We start from the raw sequence: 17,228 nt of genomic DNA, 5'->3' as shown, positions 1-17,228 counted from the left end.
ACTCTTGGGTTTTACAAAGAGACTGGGAACTCTGTACAAAATGGGGGTAAAACGTCAGCACCCCGACTTACGACTTCCCTTCTCTTTTCTCTGCAGTTTTCGGGGGAGAACGCAGAGCGCTTGAAGAAGACGTATGGCAAGTTCTGTGGGCAGCACAACCAGTCTGTAAACTACTTTAAAGACCTTTACACCAAGGATAAGCGGTTTCAGGCCTTTGTGAAGGTATTGGTGTGAAACGTGGAAAACCCCCATCACTGTCCGGGGCTCTGTGTTGCCGTCCGTTGAGCCGCAGCCCCCTTGAGCACTTCCTGATGACCCATTTTGTCCTTTGCAGAAGAAGATGAGCAGCTCCGTCGTGAGGAGGCTGGGAATCCCGGAGTGCATACTGCTGGTGACCCAGCGGATCACCAAATACCCGGTGTTGTTCCAAAGGATCCTGCAGTGTACCAAAGGTGAGCCCCTGTCCTCAGCCAGTCGTGTGTGGTGCCGGGGCACTGTTTCCTGTGTCCAGCGTCTCCAGAGGCCCCAGTGAAGAGCTCCTGCTCGCTCTCAAACGTCCAAAAGAGATCCTGTGTTCTACCTTAAAAACCCGTTTCTTAAGTGAAAACTTGAAATGCTGGGTCGCCAGACTTGTGGTGGATGACACAGCAGGAAGGGAAAGAACCGCTTCCTGATTTCCTCTGGAATCGGCAACCAGAATACCTTCTCCCTGACCACTGGACGGGGCTGGTTCCCACCAGCTTTCTCCCTAAGTGCTAGACCTGCTGCTGTTTCTCGGGACTTACTGGTCTGTCTGTCTCTGTCTCTGTCTCTCCCCCCTGCCCCTGGGCAGTGGGCAGTTACATTGAAGATGAGGTAAAACAAAGACATAAGTTGAAAAATTGATCCTCCTCTCCCTCCCCGAAATTGTTGGTTCCTTGTACTTTAGGATACGGCACGCAACTGCATGTTGCCTGTGTCCTTGAAAACGTATAACTTTACTTAGAACTAACCTTACGACAGGAATAGGCACGTGACCTTTGGTGTGTTGGCTTCGCTCTGGTAGCATGCCCCCGAAGGGAAAATGACGGTGGAGCAGGGAGGTAGGCTTCCCCCCGTCTACCTTGGCTGCAAGGATCCAGTAAAAACAAACTATTTCTTCCTTCAAAGACAATGAGGTGGAGCAGGGAGATCTCGCTCAGTCCCTCAGCCTGGTGAAGGATGTGATTGGAGCCGTAGACAGCAAGGTGGCAAGTTACGAAAAGAAAGTGCGTCTCAATGAGATTTATACGAAGACAGATAGCAAGTCGATCATGAGGATGAAGAGTGGCCAGATGTTTGCCAAGGAAGATTTGAAGCGGAAGAAGCTTGTGCGGGACGGGAGTGTGTTTCTGAAGAATGCGGCAGGAAGGCTGAAAGGTAAGGCTCGCTTTTTGTCTGAGTCTGTTCGTGTGTCAGACAAGAGCAAGCAAAAAAACTTCAGGTACTTTTGTTAGCAGTCACTGGCTGATTTGTCCTAGGGAGCCGCATCCACACATCACATGGGAGCAGCCGCCCTCAAATCGTTCTTAATTTTCTATCAGAAAGGACAGGCCGAGATAGCTCACAAGGTCCTAAACTCCAGTAGGATAAAAAGGAAAGTTAGGGAAAAGGGGGGAAAGGGGGAAGATTCTAAACAGCAAAGCTAGGTGGCCCTGCTCCGTTCCTGGTCCCGGTGACGCCGAGGGCGTGCGTGCCAGGGGTGGCCCCACGGAGTGGGAGGCGGAGGGGGAGCTGGCGCCAGGGCCTGTGTGGCGGTGTGGCTCTCGCAGGAGGAGTGTGGGGGTAGGCCCAGCAGCACTGGCGTCCAAAGCGGAGCACACAGTAAAAAATCTTAGCGTGGAAAATGCCACGAAAACGAAGGAACAAGTTGCTAGCAAGGGGAGCCCCGGCCCTCCCTCTGGAGGCCGGTGAACGTGGTGTGCCTCCAGCAAATGTAGGCAGTTCCGTCGGGCAGTGTGGGCGGGACGTGCGCCAGAGGCTCGGGGAGCCACAGGCAAGGGTGAGAGAAGAGATGGACAGGACTGGGGAGGTGGTGAGACGGCCGAGGGAAAAGCCATCCGGTCATGGTCTGCGGGTACTGAGCACTGACCCTCTTCCATGACCATCATGATGCCTTTGACCCTGATGTTTTCCCTGAAGTCCTTAGGAAGACACACGTGCTTCCTAAACTTCATGCTCTCACTTACCTTCATTGTCAACGTTCTGGTGTCAGTTGTCTCTTGTGGGTCGCCTGTGGCCAGCTTCTAATCAAATGTTGTATTTTGACCCAATCTGTAAGGTCCTGACAGCAGGGGACTTTCACCCGATCTCATGGCAGGATGCTCATTATATAATGTGAAATTCATAAAGCAATTTAGGGGGGCATCTGGGGGACTCAGTCATTTAAGCGTCCAACTTGGGCTCAGGTCATGATCTCATGGTTTGTGAGTTTGAGCCCCGTGTTGGGCTCTGTGCTGACCTCTCGGAGCCTGGAGCCTGCCTCCAATTCTGTGTCTCTTTCACTCAAAACATTAAACAAAATTAAAGAATAAAGCAGTTTCAAAAGACAAGAAAACAAACAAGCAAAAATCCCGAGTGTAAGATTACTGTAAAAACGCAAGCTGTTAAGGAGGGCAGATTCCCCTACAGAAATGGGCAGCACATTTGGAGCTGGGGCCGCCGGTGTCCGTTGCAAGGAGTGGAACTGCCATCAGGTACCAAGTCAGAGTGTGTGAGATTAAAAATATGTCACTTGTTCTGAAGACAGGTGGTAGAGGACCTTCCAGGTCCCAGGACCGTAGAGAACTGTTCTGTTGAACTCCTGTCAACTCGATGGATTATTCAACTTGATGATCTCTATCTCTTTCATAACCCTAACCCTAACCCTAATTTTCTATTGGGTTTTAATTCTTTTCTTTTAAAAGATCGGCTACATCAAGTTAAGGAAGTTATCATGAGGTTTGTTCATTCTCTGTGCTTGTGATTGATTGCTTAATAATTGTTTTCATCGAACCTGTGCTCTCTGGGCCCCTACGGCGGCTCTGACCTCCCCAGGAGCACTGAGTCTGCCCGCCCCCATGCCGGCTTCCGCAAGCCGCCTGCCCAGTGCACAGCCCCGCTGGCCTAAGACCAAGGCTGGGGATGAAACCTGTGCCTTTCTCTCGTCTGTGACATGTCTGTGACACCGTGGGTAACTGCTGTTGGCCAGCCCCCTAGCGTCCTTCACTGACATGTCCCCACGCTTGGACCAAACAGCAAAGATGTCCCAGGTAGTCGCATGGCTCCAGAGGTGCATGAAGCGACCCTGCTCAGAGGTTGGGGTCTGTGCAGACGTGCTCACTCCGCAGTCTGATGGGTGCGGGAAACAAGGGCTGAACGAGGCCGGGGGCAAGCGGTGAGGAGCGGCATTAAACTTACTTATGAAGGATGAAGTCGTGAAGGATGGCCTGGTTTGGGGCGGCAGAGAGGGACCCAGTCAGGATGGAGACGTCCACAGCCGATGCTGCTGATCAGGGTGGACAGACAGTGGGTTCCAGAGTGAGGGTTTTCAGCAGGAGAGGAACACATTGGACAGGGGATGCGGTGAGGAAGCAGCAGCGGGACAGGCTGGTGACAGAGACAGGAGAGCCCCTGCCGCAGGGGCTCGGGGCCAGCGCACAGGGCCGGAGCTCCAGCAGGAGCGTGAGGAGGAAGGACCGGAGTGCTTCAGAGGAAAGAAGGATCCCTTCCTGCCCCCAGCATGTGTGTCCCTGCTCCGTGGTGAACTTAAACTCTGTGATCCCTGAGGCTGCCTCCACACTCCGATGCTCTGAGAACCCGCTTCAGGCCTCTGCCCACATTGGCTGCTTAGGGCCGTCTTCAGGCAGCCTGGCCCTTGAGAAACACCTGCCTCCTTCATAAGGACCTGAGTTTCCTAGAGCTGCTGCCTGGAGCCCGCACTTGACTCCTTCCTGCACATGGCACTTTGTGTGTTCACCCCCAAAGCGAAAGCTCCTGGATTCCGGCTGGGGGAGTGCAGCTGTGGCCCAGCGATGGCTTCTGTGGCCCGAGGTGCCTCTAGCAGAGACAGGGGCTGGTGCAGAGTCGTCATCCTCCAGGCACACTCGTGCCAAGAACAGCCAATACGGTGCTGGGCACCCCTCGAATGGGACGAGTGTTGTTCTCCGACCCACCGACCCTGGTCATACAAACCTTAGGATCCAACTAAGTTGAAACTTGTGTTTTGGAATTTTTTTCTTTTTTGGCAGACACCTGAATTATTTATTTTTTATATATTTATTTTTTTTCAAATTTTTTTTTTTTAACGTTTATTTTTGAGACAGAGAGAGACAGAGCATGAACGGGGGAGGGGCAGAGAGAGAGGGAGACACAGAATCGGAAACAGGCTCCAGGCTCTGAGCCATCTGCCCAGAGCCTGACGCGGGGCTCGAACTCACGGACCGCGAGATCGTGACCTGAGCCAAAGTCGGACACTTAACCGACTGAGCCACCCAGGCGCCCCGACACCTGAATCATTTAAAAGTAAACTTCAAGAAACTTATCAAAACTATTAGTAGTCCATAGAAAATTCCTGTGGTCTCAGCTAAAAAACTGTACCTCCCCAGGAATCAGACATCCTTGCTTCTGTTTTTTTTTTATTAAAAAAAATTTTTTTTACATTTATTTATTTTTGAGAGAGAGACAGAGCATGAGCATGGGAGGGGCCGAGAGATGTGGAGACACAGAATCCAAAGCAGGCTCCAGGCTCTGAGCTGTCAGCACAGAGCCCGACGCGGGGCTCGAACTCACAAACCGAGAGATCATGACCTGAGCCGAAGTCGGACGCTTAACCGACTGAGCCACCCAGGAGCCTCAACTTCTCTTTTCTGTATAGCTTGGTAGTAAATTACATGGGGAGGGGCTTCCAGTCGTGGGAAGTGGTAGGAAAGGCCGGAAGGGACCTGACCACCTGTAAGGGGGCTGCAGAAGCCCCCATTCTTTTCCCAAGGAATCATAGGCCCTCCTTCCAGGGAAAAGAAGACACAGGGGGGCCAGCCTGGGTTAGATCTCAGTAGATGGCTGATCTCCAGAGATGCCAGACTTTGTCCTCACGGGAGGAATGGAAAATTCGAACTCCAACACAGCAAGAGTGTGTGGCTTTCTTTGGGTTACTAGATCCAAGTGGATAGTTACTTTGACTTTTGTCTTAGTTGAGAGGGAGGGCTGGCTGTGTCCATGTTAGACAGAGGTTAAGGTTGCCTAGGAGACGTTGGAGCAGGGGGAAGAGCCACTGTGTTCACATGTACCTGTGAAACCAGAGGGCGTCGCAGAGCCCTTCTGTTCTCCTGGGGTGCAGGGCGGGGGGGAAGCCCACCTTTATTAGACTGAGGCATTTTTATCCATCAGCTGTTGGCGGCTCTCTGGTCTGCTCTCCCACGCCTCTTCCACTGTTACGATCAAAAGTCAAGGATGTCGTGGAATGTGGTACTATTTGACATCTGTTAAAGTCCTTCCCAACTTTATTCCGGGAGAATTTTACTCTTTTTTTTTTTATTTTTTATTTTTTATGTTTTATTTATCTTTGAGAGAGAGACAGAGTTACACGTAGGGAAGGGACAGAGAGAAAAGGAGACAAAATCCAAAGCAGGCTCCAGGCTCTGAGCTGTCAGCACAGAGCCCGACCCGGGGCTCAAACTCAGGGACCATGAGATCACGACCTGAGCCGAAGTCGGACGCTCAACCAACTGAGCCACCCAGGCGTCCCAGGAGTATTTTATTCTTAAAGTCTTGCCTTATGGGATAGATCTTTCCGGAACTGCGTACTCAAGCTTTCTCAAGATATGGCTTTGGTGATAGCTGCTGTTATTTCAAAATGTCTCAGAAGGGGTGCCTGGGTGGCTCAGTCGGTTAAGCGTCCGACTTCGGCTCAGGTCATGATCTCATGGTTTGTGAGTTCGAGCCCTGCGTCTGGCTCTGTGCTGACGGCTCAGAGCCTGGAGCCTGCTTTGGATTCTGTGTCTCCTCCTCTCTGTGCCCCTCCCCCGCTTAACACTCTGTCTCTGTCTCTCAAAAATGAATAAACCTTAAAAAATTTTTTTTAAAAATGCCTCTGAAAATCTAATGACCACATATGGCTCCTGCAAAAATATTAAACGGTCACCTTGGAGGAGCAGAGTGTACTGTCGGTCCCGAGTGCCTTGCCGTGTGGGGTGGGTTGCTGAACTGTCCCCTAATAGAGGTGCTCTGACCGTGCTTCACCACTAAGTACTCCTTGTTCTTTCTCTCCTTCCCCATTTTCCAGAGGCTCAAGCAGTTCTCCTTACTGACATTTTAGTTTTCCTTCAAGAAAAAGACCAGAAATACGTCTTTGCGTCATTGGTAAGCTGAATTGTTGGTGTCTTCTGTTTGTAATTGATGATGTTTGAAACAGCTGGAATAGGTATTGGGTCTGACCATGGATTACTGCTCTCCTGCCCCCTCAAAATGAATTTGCTCAGGACAGCTTCCTCTGAGGAATCTCTCAGATACCTTTGCAATTTTCTGTCTCCATGCCATCCCCCTCTCCCCCCCCCCCAAAAAAAAAAAACCATTATTTTTCTGTTCCCTCACAGTCCCTTTTAGAGTCTTGGGCATTCTATCTAAAGAAATCTGTTGCTGGAGTATTTCTTGCACGTTATGCCCCGTAAATCGTGCCAGTATGTATTGTTGCCAGACAGATTCACAGAGGAACCTAGAAGGGTTCATCCTGTAGACACCATGTCTGGATCCTCTAGAGATACGAATTATTATCTCTTTTTTGGAGATCTTTTTCTGTTTGATAAAATGTAAATGATGAGATACTTCTCTTGATCTTAAATCCACCACAGTTTGCTAAACCATACGCCCTTTTTCCCCAGTCTTGAGAAAAAACTGACGTACGTCCCTGGGGGAGGCATACAGAGTGATGGTTCCATTTACATACATTATTCAGTGCTCACCACAGTAAGCTCAGCTCCCGTCATCTCCTAGGGATCTAGTATAAAGAGAAGAGGGAAAGAAATGGGAACCCGTGTGATAAGAACCCCTGGCACCTTCTGTGTGTGCCATACAGCACTGTTAGCCGTAGCCCTCGGCCCTCGTGCCTGCTCCTCTCCTGACTGGTACCTTTTGACCATCTCCCTGCCCCCCCCACATCTGGTAGCCGCAGGTCCGGTCTCTTTTTCTAGGAGTTTGGTGTGGGCTTTTTAGGGTTTTTTTTCTTTTAGATTCCACATATACGTGAGATCGTACATCTGGTCTTGCCTTAGATCAGAGTTGTTCTTGAGAGTTAGACTGTCGCCTGCCTCTGTCATGTCGGCCGTCTCCCCTTTCTCCAGGACCAGAAGTCAACAGTGATCTCTTTAAAGAAGCTGATTGTGAGAGAGGTAGCGCACGAGGAGAAAGGTCTGTTCCTGATCAGCATGGGCATGAGGGACCCCGAGATGGTGGAAGTGCACGCCGGCTCCAAAGAGGAGCGGAACAGCTGGATTCAGATCATCCAGGACACGATCAACACCCTGTAAGCAAAACACCGGGGCGCCCGGCCCCCTCTGACCTCATCCCCCCCCCCCCCAGGGAGCCACTGGGGTCACTGACCTCGTGCGGGTCTTTGATCCGTCTTGTGCTGTGTTGGTGTCAGGAACAGAGATGAAGACGAGGGAATTCCTAGCGAGAGCGAGGAAGAAAAGCGGGCGCTGGACAGCAGAGCGCGGGAATTAAAAGGTGAGGCTGTTGGCAGCGTCTGGGGCCGTGCGCGGGCCGTGTGTGCAGGTGCGGAGGCTGCCGTCCCAGCATGCACTTCAAAACAGGAAGTGAATGGCTTTTGACAGAGGAGCAGCCAGATTGGAGCCGACCAGCGTGCCGGTACAATGGCCGTCAGAAGGGGTCCGACACCAGGTCAAGGGGACATCCTCTTTTCTCACTGGCCGTGTTCTTGGAACCCAGTTGGCCTTCTTTGTACTTTGTCGCAGAAGAATTTGCCAAAATTCACGGTCACGTCTAAGATTAAAACAGAGAGAGAGGTACTGGAGGAAAGGAGCTTTCCAGTTACTCTGTTTTTATCAGTTACTCCTGCCACTGTGATGTGTGTTCACAATGAGTTATGAGGTGGTTTTGGGAGACGTGTGCTCACTGATGATGTTCGACTTCTGTTTCGTGTAGTCTTGTCGACATCCCTATATGCTCATCCCCATTGTGCAGATGAGAAAGCTGAGGCCCATGAAGGCCAAGCAGTCCAGGGTCACATATGTGCTGCATGGCCGAGAAGTCTCCCCTACCTGTCAACAGCAGAGGCTCCCCTCTCTCTGCCAGTGCTTACTGAGTGTTGTGCTTTGGGTAGAAATAAGGCCGACTCAGGTAAATGTAAGCACCCGAGGAGTCCAGCTAGTCCTTTAAGCTGGACAAAGCGATAACATTGTGTTTTGGGGAGGGGGGAAAATGGCAGATTTAGGCTGAAGCCAGAGTTGCACCTGATTTATCAGCCCATGATGAGCATGGCGGGGATGAAAACTTCCTTCTCTAGATGTGTTTGAAGCACTCAGCCAGGTATACTGTCCTATAGGTGCTAGGGAGTGGGATGTGCAAAGGTTCCTGGAGCAGCCCCTGCTGTCAGGAAACCCACGTTAGCAGGGAAGACGGGCACAAATGATGGACTGGACCGCAGGCACATACAGATGCGGGACCTAATCCTGCCTGTGGGGACTCACAGAGCAGCTTGACACATGAGCTGACTCTCAAAGCAGTTCCTGCACCAGACGACAGGCACGGTTAGGTGAAGAGGAAAGAGGACTGAGGGTTGGTGAGGAGTGGCAGGTTGGTGTGCCGGGGGGTCGGGGCCAAGAGATGGGGATGAAGCTGGAAAGGTGCCAAGGCTTGAGCGGCAACAAGGAAATGATAGATTTGTGTAGCAAAATTTCAGCCTGAACTGCCTTCTTTGGCATTGAAGCCAGTGGGAGATCTGCTGGAGGGAGTGGGGGAGCCCCCAGGAGTGGAAGGCCCGTCGAGGAGACTCCTGCGGAGAAGGGTGCGTGTGGGACGGCACCCACTGGCCAAGCTGAAGGATGGAGGGAGGAGGGGGGACGGCAAGAATGGAGAAAAGAGCTTTCTGACAAGGACTAGGCATCTAAGTGAGGAGAGCCACAGGCCAGTGGGACTCAGCGGTCGGGTGCTCATCAGCGGGCAGGATTTGGGGTGCTTTGCGTGAGTTACCAGCACGTGGGAGATCACTGAAGCTATGGCAGTGAAGATCCCCAGAAGGAGGTGTGTGAGGTGTGGGATGGAGCCCAGACGGAGCCTGGTCTTCCGCTGCCGGTGGCAGGAGGAGAACCAGTGAGGTCCTCAAAGTGAGGGAGGGAGACCGTTCAACGGGGGAAACGTGAAACCAGGCCTCGTTGGGTCAGTAATGGTCGCCTTGGAAAGAGCAGATGCAGACAGGAGTGGGTTGAGAAATACACAGGAGGCAGGAGTGTTTCCAACAAAGTTCATGCTTGTTATGTCAGAAGATCTGATCTTGCCTGGAAAGACCCAGGATAGAAATTGCCTTCGTGAAGGAAAGGGGGGTTGGGGGTGGACCTGTGTTCTCTGTTGTCCCAGTGATGACCACGAGGTGGCGCCCATGTCTTGGTCGTCTCTTCCTAAGCCCCAGTCAAGTGACCAGACCTTTTCTCCATTGTCCCCTGCAGAACAACTTCAGCAGAAGGACCAGCAGATCCTTCTTTTACTGGAAGAGAAGGAGATGATCTTTCGGGACATGACTGAGTGCAGCACTCCCTTGCCTGAGGAGTGCTCCCCGACTCACAGCTCTAGAGTCCTCTTCCGCTCCAACACAGAAGAGGCACTCAAAGGAGGACCTTTAATGAAAAGTGCAATAAATGAGGGTAATCACCCCTCCTGATCCCTTCCCAAAGTGGTTAATGCTCTGAAATTATCTGCCAGCTTTTACTGTTTTATTGTAAAATAAAGCACAAATACAGAAAACAACCCAAAACAAATAATTTTGTTTAGTAAATTACTATCAGAAGAACATCCTTGTAACGGCTACCCAGGCCCGTGGCCCATGGTTTTCTGGCCACAGGCGTATTCATAGACATGATAGTCTTGCGTGTGGTTTTTGTTAGGCTTTTCCAGAGTCCTGTTTTCCAATCCTCCCTCCATCCCTTTCTTTCTTTCCCGCACACTTTTCCTTTGAAGAACCTGAGCTCTTTGACTTTGTAGCATCTCTCACGGTCTGGCTGTTACTCAGGCAGGGCGTCTGCTCCTCTGTCCGAGTTGCTTCACACCCACGGCTACATTCAGAGGCTTAGTTCCTCGGCCGTGATCCCTTCGGTGAGCCACGTTCTCCTAATGCTGTGCTCTTGTATCAGAGGCAAGAATAGCTCCTCGTCTCCTTCTCTGTAACACAGAGGAAAAGGAAGGTAAAAGGATAAATACTTGATTTTTTTCCCCCTTTATCTACTAATTTTCAGGATAGTGAGTTGATCTGTGGTCACCCTCTAAAGGTGACCACAACTTTTTAGATCTTACTGTAGACTCATGAATTTAAACCTGTTTGATGGGGTTCCAGTCGGTATAACACTGATCCTTATGACAAGTTCCAAGTGTCCTCTCTCTGCCAACCAGCACCTCTTGGTTTGGCTTCGGAGTCGTTTTGCCACGGCCCCAGTACTTTCTGAGAGCTGCCTGGCTGTTTGGCATACTAAGATGTTGTAGGCTCATCTTGTTTTCTGCCCAGGCCTAGAGTCACGTCTCTAAGAAGCTCATGTTTCTGGTAGCGAGAAATGATAGCTTAGGACCACAGTCTGGGCAGTAGGGACGGTCATCGCTGCTGAGGTTCTTTGTCATGTGGCTTGTCATCCCGGATGGCTGAATCTCATCCTTCAGTAGGTGTCTCCGGAAAGGCTCGCGAGGACAGTACCCTGTGTGCTTCCACACTGTTGATAATTTGTGCCAGTGAGAGCTTGAAAGTCTGCTCCTCTGCTGGGATAGAAAATCCTGGGTTCATGTCTTCTCCCCTTGGGTATCTCAGTTGTTCTTAAATAACGTTACTCCTTTTTTTCTGACTTAGCGCATTGCCACCGGAGTGTGATCAGAATTTGATTCTTCCCATAGAAGTCATGTGCCATCTGCCAAGTGCCCAAAGAACTACCTATTCGAAATCCAAGTAATGTTACTAGCACAGGCCTTAGTGTTGGGGTTTTTCTGGGTTGATGTCCCCAGGTTCTCAGTGTTCTAATTTGGTGTGGCTTCAGAGTTTGCAGATTTCAGGAAAGTATTCTTAAAGGATAGTTTGTAGCATCTTCCCTATGCCCGTGCTTTGATTTTCTCCTTCAAGAACGTGCGTCACCCACATGCTGGGCTGTCTCCGCCTGTCCTCAGTACTTGTCACTTTCTCTTCACGCTTTTTCTCTCCCATCTTTTTAAAGTTCCAGTATCCTGCCCCCTTCTGGTAAGTTGTTTTCTGTTGGGTCTGTTTGCTCCTATCTTGTACTTCCTATTTCTAAAATGATTGTTTCTCTTTGTTCCCACTTGTTTGAGTCTGTTTTTCCCGATTCCTGCCTGGGTTCCTCCCTGCCTGTGTCCTCTCCTCACTGTAAGTAGCTTGTCCACTTTATGAACGTGGCTTTCTGATGTGCCGTTACCACCCGCAGGGAAGTTACGCTCCGCGTTCCTTCTCTAGCTCTCTCTCCTTAGCTTTGTGTGAGATTTGACTTTGAGGTCTCCCGGTTGCGCATTTTTACGTGAAATAAGTTTCTTAATTTTTTACATTCAGATACCTGTTCTCATTTCGTGGGGCTCTTTGTTTCCGTGTGGTGTTTTTTTTTTAAAAATATGATGGCTTATCTTACAAGATTCCCTGCCTCTGTTTCCCTCCTCCCCCTACTCCTCTGTTGCTCCTCTCCTGCTCAAATTTTATTCCACCGGAAGCACTTTCTCCTTTCCGTGGGACACTGGCTCTAGAAAAGAGGCCTCGCTGGTCACAGACTCGAGAATCTGGATACATCTCTGCTCTGGTCCCTTGAGCTCACTGTGGCAGCAGGCACAACCCTGCCAGTTTTAGCTGCTCTCAAATTGGCCCATCTTACTTCCCAGGGAATTCTTTTTGGTTAATTTGGCACAGACTCTAGAAGGCCACGCTCCTTCCAGTAAATTCCTCTGTCTTCCCTGTGCCCTTTCAAGTTTCTTAGGCCTCATATAAATAAGGCTAAAGGTTTAATCTCAGAATTCCCAGTAGAATCCAGCTAAGACATGCATTCTGAGCAAAGGGGGTCACCTAGTCACTCTCTGGAATTTTCTGATCATGCTCTCCCTGTACATCTTGTGTATTACCTGGAGATGTTCTTTTTTTTCATTGGAAGGTGAAATGTCGCTTTTGCATGTTTCCTTTTTTCCAGTGGAGATCCTTCAGGGTTTGGTGAGTGGAAGCCTGGGAGGCACACTGGGGCAGGCTGTCAGTAGCCCTGTTGAGCAAGAAGGTACGGTTGGCCCTGTTTCCTTGCCCCGGAGAGCAGAGACCTTTGGAGGATTCGACAGCCATCAGATGAATGCTTCGAAAGGTAAATGATTTAGGGGCCTTTGGCTGGCTCGGTCGGGAGAGCATGTGACTCTTTCGGGATCATGAGTTCAAGCCCCACATTGGGCCTAGAGCTTACTTTAAGAAAAGGGAGAAAAAAAAAAAAGGTAAATGCTTTAGAACTTGTACGTCTGTAGGCGATCCTTGACTATCACATAAAACCAAAAATGATGTATGTTCTGGTAGCTTCAGCTCCTTGGTCCCTTTCAGCCAGTAGATGTTCTAGTGAAATCCCATGGAGCAGCTAGCTGCCAAAACAGTTTCTTTCAGTGTCACGCTTATTTTGAGTAATAAAAAATAATTTCCTGGGATCTCAGCTAAGGTGTGGCCAAAGGACCAATAATACTTGTTTTTCTTTTCTGCTTCTAATTCTTCTGCCTCAGTAAACTTATTAATAATTACTTAGTTGCCACCATTTGGCATCAATAAGATGCTGAAATAGTATATCTCTAAGCTATGTATATTGTGTTCTTTCCTAATCTGTTTCACAACTTAAAAAAAAAAAAAACGTGTTTGCTTTAGGAGGCGAGAAGGAAGAGGGAGAGGATGGCCAAGATCTTAGAAGAACAGAGTCGGACAGTGGTCTGAAGAAGGTATTTTTTGAAATCTGCCATCTAAGACCTCCTTAGCACCTGTCCTAATTCATAATCTTGGCAGCTAGTCCGTGTCGATCTTGTCTTGGATGCTGACTTGCTGTTACTTCTACTGTAAGAGGAAAGCACGTTTTTCCAGAGACCATACAGTTCAGAGTCCCCTGTTACTGGCCATCCGGCCTTTCTGGCTCAGAACCGTATTTATGCTCCTGGCCCCCGCGCCTCTGGCCTGGCGCTCAGAGGTTTGCATAAGTGCCACACACCAGCCTGAGCTCTTTACGGGGCCCCAAATCTGCATTGCCCTGCAGTGAGAGGCTGTGGGGCAAAAGAATGAAAAAGAGAAGCCAGAGCAGAATTGAGACGCACATTGAATATTATTTTTGCCTCAGGATCTTTTTTTTTTTTTTTTTTTTTTTTTTTTTGGTGTAATGTGTGTTTTTTGTTTTATAGGGTGGAAATGCTAACCTGGTATTTATGCTTAAAAGAAACAGTGAGGTAAGGGCATCGCAAGCTCCATGTAAGAATAGGGTTTTGTTACAATTGCTAGGCTGGGAATGCTCGTCTCTGATGTGCCGTGGTGAACAAGCTGACTCTGGGCTACGATCTGTGCACTTAACCAGCGCGGCCGCCGCCTCCCTCCCTCCCTCTCCTCTGCTTTTCCTGGGCCCCGGGGCACCATCCTGGAATTTCACCAGACTGTTGCCTCCCAGCACGGCCTCTGTCTGTGTCTCTGTCCTGGAGAAGCCAGCCTCTTGCTTTCTGTGAACATGGGCTGTGAGGCCTCCTTTCCTGTCACACAGGCCTGGCACCAAAAGCCACAAGTGTGGAACATGGCGGGTCAACTTGCGGGTAGTTGTGGGCACTGATTTCCCGTCCTGCGAAGACTCGGGTTGACTTTCCTTCTTTGAGTTTTACTCTTCGCTGGCTGTGCGTCCCTCTGAAAGCAGCTGTGGCTTGCCTCTCGTTGGAGGGCAGCCTCTGACATGAGTCTTCCTCACCTTCCTCAGCTGAGTTCCGCTGACCTGGCCAAAGAATTGCACCCGTTCCACTCATGTCCCCTCCTCTCCTTGCTCCTCAGCAAATGCTGTTCCCCGCTGGCCACCCGTGCGTGGCTCCGAGTGTGTGCTGCGTGTGTAAGCAGACCGGAGTGTCCGTGACAGTGGCTTTGTGGGCTGTCCCTCTCAGGAGGCTCTTCGTGTTTCTTCTTGCTTTTAATGTAGGATCTTTAGTCCCTGAGGAGCTTTTTCTAAAATTTTAAATTGAAGGAATCTTTCCCCTTTTTTCCCCTAAAGCACAGAAGGATGTTTTCAGTTTGTTGGCCTGGAAGTCTAAACACTGCAGTATCTGAAGGAGCTCCCCTCAGAGGTTCCTCTTAAATGAAATAAGCTTCCTCTCATGCAGACTGTCGCTCTCCGTCATCTGCTGCTTGAGCAAAGTTAGCTCTTTTTTATTCGGTGACTTCTTCCCTGTACTTCATGATAAGGGCCAGGGAAGGAAGGCATTCCAGTATGGATGACACCCTGCAGATGCCCCAGCCAGAGCCTGCTGTCTTTGGTGACCTCTGTTTATTAAGAATAAAGTGAGGGGCACCTGTGTGGCCCAGTCAGTTGAGCATTTGACTCTTGATTTCAGCTCAGGTCATGATCTCCTGCTTTGTGGGATCGAGCCCCATGTTGGGCTTCCGTGCTGACAGTGCGGGGCCTGTTTGCGATTCTCTCTGCCCCTCCCACATGCACACACACTCTCCCTCTCTTTCTCAAAGAAACAAGTATTTTTTTAAAAAAAGAATAAACTAAAAAGAGGTGTAAAAAGTGTTTTTAGAAGAGCTAAGCCTGATAATTAAGTTTTTTTTGTATTTTGCTCTTTGTACAGTTGATCCTTGAACAGTGCGGGTTTGAACTGCATGGGTCCACTTAACATGTGATGTTTTGGGGTTTTTTTCTTTTTGGGGGGGGTTTCAATAAATACAGTGCCATACTGTAAATGTGTTTTCCTTATGATGTTTGTAGTAACACTCTTTTCTCTAGCTAACTTCACTGTAAGAATACAGTATATAACATACAGAATATGTGTTAATTGACTGTCATGTTATGGGTAAGACTTCAGGTCAACAGTAGACTGTTACTAACGGTAACTACTGAACTACTAGTTAAGTTTTGGGGGCATCAAAAGTTATATATACACGTGGATTTTCTACTGTTCGAGGGAATCAGCATCCCAACCCCTGCACTGTTCAAGGGTCAACTGTATTATAAAAGGAATATGTGGTGATAGTAGAAAGCTTGAAAAATGTCCAGTAATGGAAAAAAGGAAAAAAAAGTAAGAATCCCACCACTGAGAAGTAACTGCTGTTCAATGGTTTATATTTGTAGCCTTTTCTTCTACATAACGTGTATTTTTGTGTGGGTGTGAATACTATAAAAATTGTTGTGTATAATTGATATCAGTACCCCCCCCCCCGAAGCTTCATGCCCTTTTTTCCTCTCAACCCACTTTAGAAGGGTTTCCCCAGAGCACATGTGTACAGACGCGCTCTCTAACAGCTGCTTGTTGTTATGTTGTGGACAGTAGTTTAGTTAGTTCTTCCTGTACTTTTTTGCTTTGCAAACAACGCAGCAAGAACAGACCTGTGCGCACAGTGACTGTTCCCTCCACACACTGCCCTGTGCTCTGGAAAGAAGTGTGTGTGGCATGCTCCCCTCCCTCCACGCAGGCTTGGTCTCACCAGCACCGGGAGGGGTTAGTTGTTAACTAAGGTTTTGTTGGCTTCGTAAGTTTGAGTGGGATTTCTTTATTTTTCATCTATTCGATTTCAGGTGAGTCATTTTTAATTGGTTCTATAATTGGCCGTTTGTATTGCTTTTGTATACTGCTGGTTTATGTTCCTTGCCTGTATTCTTATGAGGGTATTCATTTCTCATTGATCCATGAGAGCTTTTTTTTTTTTTTTTTTTTTTTTTTTAGTTTATCTATTTTGAGAGTGTGTGAGCAGGGGAGGGCAGAGAGAGAGAGGGAGACAGATCCCGAGCAGGCTCCACACTGTCAGCACAGAGCCTGACTCAGAGCCACAAACCTTGAGATCATGAAACCAAGAGCCGGACACTTAACTGAGCCATGCAGGTGCCCAAGAACCTTTTTCAATTCAAGGATTTTTTTTTTTTCATTTGACTTTTCTGTTCTGTATGTTCCTACCTTTTTCTTTTCCATTTCACATGGTGACCGTTAAAAGTGCATCTATGGTTTCTTGTTTTGCTTCTTCAAAAAACCTTCTCTGTTTCATGGTCAGAAGACATTCTTCTATTTTCTTACAACTCCTTATGGTTCTTTTTTTACACTTAACATTTTCATCTGTTTGAATATTTTTTGTGTGAGCCAAGATCCCACTCAGTTTTTCCCCAAGACTTCTTGGCCACTTTTCTCAGAACAATTTGTTGAATATTCTTTCCTTTCCCATTGATTTAGAAACTCTACTTATATACTAAGTTCTCATGATTTGCTCTGGACTTTCTGTTTCGTTACCCTGTACGTGTGTCATTCTTGTACCAATTTAGACCGGTGGCGTTTTATAATGCATTTAATGTGCGCTGATGTTCTTCCTGCCTACGGTTGTTTGTTTGCTGGTTCTTGTTCTGTATCTCTTAGGCACTTGTAGCTGCTTCTTCTTTCCAGTGCTTTCTGTCTGGAAACCTCCCATTCAGACTGAAGCACCTTGCCATGTGTTGGGGGGTTATGTTGCCAGACGTCACGTGGTGCGCTGGGTCCTGAGACTGGGTCCCAAGGTGACGTGGCCATTGCTTCCTTTTCCAGCAGGTTGTCCAGAGTGTCGTTCACCTCCACGAACTCCTCAGCACGTTGCAGGTACGGGCCTTTCTCTTTTATCCCTTCACTTGTTCTGACACGAACCGTAAGGGTGTTGTTGGTGTGGGGTTTGGAGGTTGCTAGTGGGTAAGCGGGGCCCTCTGTCAAGACAAGACTGGCTCTCACGATGAGAAAGGTTTCAAAAGGCAGTGGCTGGAGTGTCCTCCACCTTCTAAGAGTTGATGATGGCAGACTGGAGGTGCTGTTAGCAG

At 48.9% G+C, this 17,228-nt stretch overlaps 1 protein-coding gene and 1 pseudogene across 11 annotated transcripts in view; both read left to right on the top strand.

Moving 5' to 3' along the window:
• The window catches only part of AKAP13 (A-kinase anchoring protein 13), a 337,030-nt gene that overhangs the window by 312,195 nt on the left and 7,607 nt on the right, over nucleotides 1-17,228 (top strand). For 9 of the 11 annotated variants that reach the window (XM_078448989.2, XM_078448991.2, XM_078448988.2 and 6 more), the window contains 11 exons: nucleotides 97-222; nucleotides 335-452; nucleotides 1,150-1,398; nucleotides 6,281-6,357; nucleotides 7,335-7,516; nucleotides 7,637-7,719; nucleotides 9,678-9,872; nucleotides 12,387-12,548; nucleotides 13,088-13,158; nucleotides 13,609-13,653; nucleotides 16,966-17,016. In XM_078448989.2, coding sequence (XP_078305115.1) covers nucleotides 97-222; nucleotides 335-452; nucleotides 1,150-1,398; nucleotides 6,281-6,357; nucleotides 7,335-7,516; nucleotides 7,637-7,719; nucleotides 9,678-9,872; nucleotides 12,387-12,548; nucleotides 13,088-13,158; nucleotides 13,609-13,653; nucleotides 16,966-17,016 — 1,359 coding nt within the window. The remainder of the gene's footprint in view (nucleotides 1-96; nucleotides 223-334; nucleotides 453-1,149; nucleotides 1,399-6,280; nucleotides 6,358-7,334; nucleotides 7,517-7,636; nucleotides 7,720-9,677; nucleotides 9,873-12,386; nucleotides 12,549-13,087; nucleotides 13,159-13,608; nucleotides 13,654-16,965; nucleotides 17,017-17,228) is intronic. The other 2 variants (XM_078448985.2, XM_078448987.2) reach the window with 2 other exon arrangements.
• Nucleotides 1,612-6,339, top strand: LOC132668454 (uncharacterized; annotated as a pseudogene).

The sequence above is a fragment of the Panthera onca genome, chromosome B3 (genome assembly GCF_046562875.1).
Source record: "Panthera onca isolate mPanOnc1 chromosome B3, mPanOnc1 haplotype 2, whole genome shotgun sequence".
Classification (NCBI taxonomy): domain Eukaryota; kingdom Metazoa; phylum Chordata; class Mammalia; order Carnivora; family Felidae; genus Panthera; species Panthera onca.
The sequence above is the reverse complement of the archived record's forward strand: the minus strand, read 5'-3'. Positions and strand labels throughout refer to the sequence as shown.